This window comes from Diplotaxodon limnothrissa, linkage group LG23 (assembly GCF_057381915.1).
Source record: "Diplotaxodon limnothrissa isolate DT_005_m linkage group LG23, D_limnothrissa_male_GT1.1, whole genome shotgun sequence".
Lineage (NCBI taxonomy): Eukaryota > Metazoa > Chordata > Actinopteri > Cichliformes > Cichlidae > Diplotaxodon > Diplotaxodon limnothrissa.
In genome coordinates this window covers 41,934,541-41,940,415 of record NC_140617.1, presented here as the reverse complement: position 1 = coordinate 41,940,415, position 5,875 = coordinate 41,934,541, and the positions used below count along the sequence as shown (strand labels likewise).

General features: G+C 39.7%; 1 protein-coding gene across 1 annotated transcript; it reads right to left on the bottom strand.

Annotated features, from left to right (window-relative positions):
* Window positions 1–366: 366 nt before the first annotated feature.
* On the bottom strand, window positions 367–5,134 carry LOC146608706 (interferon-induced protein 44-like). Its single transcript, XM_085347105.1, has 8 exons — window positions 5,119–5,134; window positions 4,322–4,354; window positions 3,481–3,514; window positions 1,598–1,793; window positions 1,205–1,357; window positions 954–1,125; window positions 754–854; window positions 367–546 (listed from the first exon to the last, which is right to left on the bottom strand). The coding sequence occupies exons 1-8, from the start codon at window positions 5,132–5,134 to the stop codon at window positions 367–369; spliced, it is 885 nt and encodes a 294-aa protein (XP_085203231.1).
* Window positions 5,135–5,875: the final 741 nt, after the last annotated feature.

The window sequence follows — 5,875 nt, the reverse complement described above, 5'->3', positions numbered from 1 at the left end:
TAAACACACACGCTCTGGTCAGTCGTCATTATTTTAAGTGAACAGATTTAATTACAGTTCTGGAAACAAGAAATCACTTACTCAGAGAGGACAGTCTTACATCGAGACTTGAAATCAGCTATTTGAGTTACACAGGAGGCAACAGGTTACAGGTATATAGCTGTCATTTTTCATACAGTAAATAACAAAAAGTACATGTATTAGTTTTCTTTGAAGTTTATTTGGATTTAATTTGCAAAAGAACAAAAAGTTTAATAAAATAAGAACAAGAAAAAAATGAGTTTGATAAAGTTTCTGGTGAAATTAACTGTTTGTGTGGCTGTGATTGTAATGATGGTGAAGCAAAATCACCTTTTTCTATCCCCCTCACACATCATCTGGATCATTCTGGTCATTCAGGTAGTCCTCTCCATAGTCAATGATCTTTTTCAGTGCACACAGTATCAGTGAATCCATGTTGTCCTTCGTGTAAATTTCTTTGTGGTAGTTCTTCACGAGGAAGATGCAGTTCAGTGGAATACCCAGGTCCACGTTCACTGTGTCCATCTAAGTTTAAACAACATTACATTTTTAAAAAACCTGAAATCGTATTGTTGCAGCAGTGACATAATTATAAATTACGTCTTGAATTATTTGTACTGATTCCAGCTGAGGTTTCTGTAAAAATATACTGAAATGTACAGCTGAATTAGAGATGTTACATTCATGTGTAAACTGTCTACAAGCTCATGAAAGTTACTTCTTTGAACATACTAGCTTATTCATGTGCTTGCTCTTGTAGGCGTTCTTTATGTCTTTTTTGACTTCAGGACAGGCTTCATCAATTTTAGTCATGAGAGCTATTTGTGGGATCCCTGCCAATACAGAAAGCAATGCAATCATTTTATCTCATGTTTTTCTAGTATTTGAAATTAAGACATAATAAATGCTCTTAGAACCACATCTGCTCTCACCTTTGTCACGAGCTGCTGCTCTGACTTCTTTCATCTTCCTCCGAGTTTCAACACTGATTATGCTCACTGTGTCAGCTGGAATGACTAAAACCAGAATGTGGACTTTGTCATCTAAAGTAGGAGAACTGTTGTAGTCAGGATCCGTTTCAAACAAGTGACATTTGGGGTTGAACTGGGAAAAAACGGAAAATCACTTAAACCTTTTTTCACGATACAGTTTCATAGATTGTGTCTGAATGAAGATGTCATACCCTGTAACCTTCTTTTACATGTCCACTCATGGCAAGTTTGATGTCTTCCACAAGAATTCCTCCCTCAGCACCCCTCTCCAGGCCCATGGTGTCATTGAATGCAAAAGGATAAAAGGTTCTTGGATTTTCTCTGTGAATTTTATATGTCCTGTACTGTGAATGTAAAAAATAGTGTTTATAATGTCATATACTAAAGACCCTAAACAGTTTTCAGAATAATTGACACACTAGTTGTACCGACTTTTTTCACTCTTTTTATAGTTTATTGTCTACAAAACAGTTACCACTGCAATGCACTCCTGTAGTCCTAGAGAACCTCAAAGGAAATGAGAGTGTTTTCATGCAAGCATTTAACAGCAATTATGATAAGAATAGATACATCCTCATACATACTGCATTAGTGAAACTGACACCAGAGGTTGCGTCTGCCGAAGCTCGAGTTGCGATTTTGCCTCTTAAAGTACTGTCCACAGAGTTGATGAAGCTGGACTTTCCAGCACCTGGTGGTCCATAAAGCATAATTCTGAGATGCTGGACATCTTTGTGAGGCTTGTAATCTCTGACAAGCTGCAGGTCTTGCTCTTTTTCACTGTTCATTTAGAAAATTACAATAGGATTCAGTTTACACTTACAGTTTACACAACAGTGTTATGAACACACACAAAATAATAAAACAAACAAAACACTTGAGGGGTGTACAACCAAGCCAGACTGACATAGGCAGGTTTGAATTGTCTAGTCTGATAATATCAAAAACCAGAGTCAGAGAAAATTAGCATCGTGATGGTGGTTATTATTGATAACTCAGGCTTTTTGCCTCAGTGTGTGATGCTATATAAAAGGGGCATTTGACATGTCATCTAGCTCGTTGACCTGACTGTTGGAGACATTAGAGCAAAAGGTGCTGTGGATCTATAATGAAAATGATTCATCTTTTGAAATCACAATTCAACACATTTTTCTGCTAGCACAGTTCTTCAGTGGAGGATTAAATCTTTGTATTGATACATTTACACATTATCTGCTGCAATCTGTTCTGACATTAACATCTAATGGCAAACCTCTAAATTACATAAGCCACAGCAAAGCTTTATTAATTTTATTGATGGATTCTCTGTGATAAATATCCAAATAAACCAATCAGTGTTCTAATCTGTTTTCTACTACAGTGGTACCTTGCTATAACGCGGCTTACCTTTTCGTTTTTGTGCAATTTTGAATGCTTTTTTTGTTTGTTTGTTTTTTTACAACGTCTTGTTTTCTGTGAACTGATTGGCTTAGATCATCAATCAATCTCGTCCCGTGTCTCGTCCCAGTACAGAATGCGTTCAGCTTTCCAAATTTACTTAAATCTTCGATCGCTAGCAGTGTGACTCTGAAGTGCTGTACTGTATGTTTGTAAGTTTTCTCTCCAACATTGTCGACTAAACGTTTCGCACCGTCAAAGGCACCTGCGGTAGCACCCAAAAGGCATAGGAAGATGCTAACATCGCACAAAAGTTGGACTTCTGGACAAAGGAAGGTAGAAGTTAATGTATTTTTCGGACCATAAGGCGCACCAGATTATAAGGTGTATTAAGCGAAACAAAACAGATAAGTCAACCTTTACTCAACTCATTCTTCTTGCTTCCTCTACTTTCGTACCATTGATTCATTAATGTTGAATTCTCTCGCAGCTACTCTATTCCCATGTTCTGGACCTGAAAACAGGGTTTGATCTTTGGTTTCATTCTATAATACTGGACTTATTTTTTTTCGAAGGCCTTAAAACATCTATAATAATTGTAAAAAAAAAAAAAAGATGAGCATTTCTGCATCACCATGTAAAAGAATGAAAATTATTATTATTGTAGTAGTTGTGGGAGTCTCCTAGTGTGTGTGAGTATAGTGGCAGACGTTTCATGCTGCTAGTGTGTCTGTTCCGAGAGAAACCATTCATAACATAACATAACAGGCTGGCACCGATGCCCCCACATGTATGTACGGGCGGAGTAGAGCCTTGGAGACCTAGCCTGTATGGTCTTATGTTGCTAATGTCAAATAAAGGTCTGTTGTTCGATTTAACTGACTGGCTCCCCCAACAACATGCTCGGTGGACCAGCTAGCCGCTCCTTCCTCGCCAGACTGCTGTTATAACAAGTTGAAACAGATCAATTTCGTGATATAAAAATTGTGACTCTGGGATTAACAGAGTCACAGAGAGTTGGTGAAATTAAAGAGTTATTTTTTAATAATTCTGGTACACCTCTCTAAGGAACCACACCCTTAATACTCACCTCCATGGTATGATCCTCTCGTCTACCTCTAACACTGTAAAGTGAAAATGTAAATTGTATAAAAGTCACACTGGAAGGGCAACATTTTAAATGAGTCACACATCATGTGTTAAGGCTGTTACACACTGAACACGTTGCGTTTTTGAGGACAATTCCTCCTCAATAAACGGACTGTGAAAACTAAAAATGAAGCCGACATCAAACAATACCAAGATGAGAAAAGTAAGAAACTAAGAAAACAGCAGCAGAAAGAATTTCATGGTTGCATCCAGGAGCTGAAGCTGTGTGTTCGTACATAGTTCAGGATGTCAGTGGGGCAGCTGTTGTTGAGGTGTTGTTGGTAGAGTTGGGACCAGATCTCAGGAGGCAGCGAAATCATTTCACAGAGCCAACTGAACTGGATTATCATGTAACTGTGTGTCTGATGTAAATAATATCACGTGACTATTTCCATCTGGTTGTGTATTCAGTACAGGTGTCATGTGAGTTAAGAGCTGCCAAATGCAGTGGGCTTGTTGGTCAGGTCTTTTTTATTTAGATTCAAGAAATCGGAAGAATCGGTTGGTCTGAAAAAAAAAAATGCCGCGATTTATTCAGGGTTTCAGTAACGTTGCTCTGACTCTAATCAGTCTCACCTCGCCCAAAGTTCAATTACTGAATCTTTTTTTTCTAAACTTCCTGGAGTTCTGCTGCTCAAATGGTCAGTGTGAACAGCTGCATAAAGAACAGATGAGTCCGAAAAATATTTGTAAACCAGGAAGTATTTGCACGGATCCGGTGTGTAAAAGCCTCTTGTTTTGTCTTCAGGTTTGAATTTTGTATAATATTTAAAATATCTTACGAGGAGGTGAAACAGGGCGTGCTGGCCGTTTAACTGCAATTGAAATATGACAATTTACAAACATGTTAGCAACACTTTTCCATATTCAGGCACGGTTACATTAGATTTTCCAGGCAAATGAAATTTTACTTTTTGCCACTTTCAAATCAAAGGACATCATGGTAACTATTCCATCCATCCATCCATCCATCCATCCATTCGCTTCCGCTTATCCTTTCCAGGGTCGCGGGGGGCGCTGGAGCCTATCCCAGCTGTCATGGGGCGAGAGGCAGGGTACACCCTGGACAGGTCGCCAGTCTGTCGCAGGGCCAACACACAGGGACAGACAACCATTCGCTCTCACATTCACTTGCACATTCACACCTAGTGACAATTTGGATTATCCAATTAACCTATCCCCACAAGTTGCATGTCTTTGGACGGTGGGAGGAAGCCGGAGTACCCGGAGAGAACCCACGCAAACACGGGGAGAACATGCAAACTCCACACAGAAAGACCCCGGCCTGATGGTGGAATTGAACTCAGGACCTTCTTGCTGTGCGGCAACAGTGCTAACCACCGTGCCACCGTGCTGCCCCGGTAACTATTCCATTATATAAAATATTGCAAACATCTGTAACAAATTCAGATCAAGATCACTTGAGTCTCCAGCATTTCCTCATTTCAAAACTATTTGTTAAGTCAAGCCAGTTTTATTTGTGTAGCTCAATGTTACATGTTAAATCCCAGAGGGCTGAACAAACTGTGTTAAGGGCAAATCAACAAAGAAAAAGAAGAAAGTCACAACAATGACTTACACTGAAAAAGTTTCATGTCTTTTTGTTACCAACTACCTGTAAATAAAACAAACGGAAAAGAAAAGTAAACTCTTTTAACTTAACACATCTGAACCAAATGTGAGATGACTCAATCCGCTCAAATTAATAATTTAATGACTGGATTTCCTGCATTGGATTATTAACACAATGTTACCGTACCTGAATGTCCAATTGTGCTGTGAAGTTGGTGTGTCGTGGTTGTTGTTCACACTGATGAAGATGATGTGTGAGTTTGGGTTTTAAATTGTCGTTTCACTTTCTCTTTGGGTCATGTGACTTCTGTTATTCTTTCTATCTGATGGCAGTCTACTCTAGTTGTACCTGTATAGCTTTCTTTAGTTCTCTGTCATGTTGTACTGTTTGTCTGCCTCAGTAATTTTGTCTCCTGTTTTTTTCATCCACCTGGATTTGATGCTTGCGCTGTAAAATGGTAAATGGCCTGTATTTTACTTTACTTAGTCCCTAAGGACCCCAAAGTGCTTTACACTACATTCAGTCCTTCACCCATTCACACACACATTTACACACTGGTGATGGCAAGCTACATTGAAGCCACAGCCGACCTGGGGCGCACTGACAGAGGCGAGGCTGCCGGACACTGGCGCCACCGGGCCCTCTGACCACCACCAGCAGGCAACAGATGACGTGTCTTGCCCAAGGAAACAACAGCCGAGACTGTCGGAGCCGGGACCAAACCGGCAACCTTCCAATTACAAGAAGAACAGCCAACTCTTGA

Excerpts from the sequence above, each read along its gene's own strand:
- LOC146608706 (XM_085347105.1), bottom strand. Across the intron at positions 3,515-4,321 it reads ACGCCCTGTTTCACCTCCTC|TGTTAGAGGTAGACGAGAGG; the intron begins GTAAGATATTTT and ends TTCACTTTACAG. Across the intron at positions 1,358-1,597 it reads GTGTCAGTTTCACTAATGCA|TACAGGACATATAAAATTCA; the intron begins GTATGTATGAGG and ends TTACATTCACAG.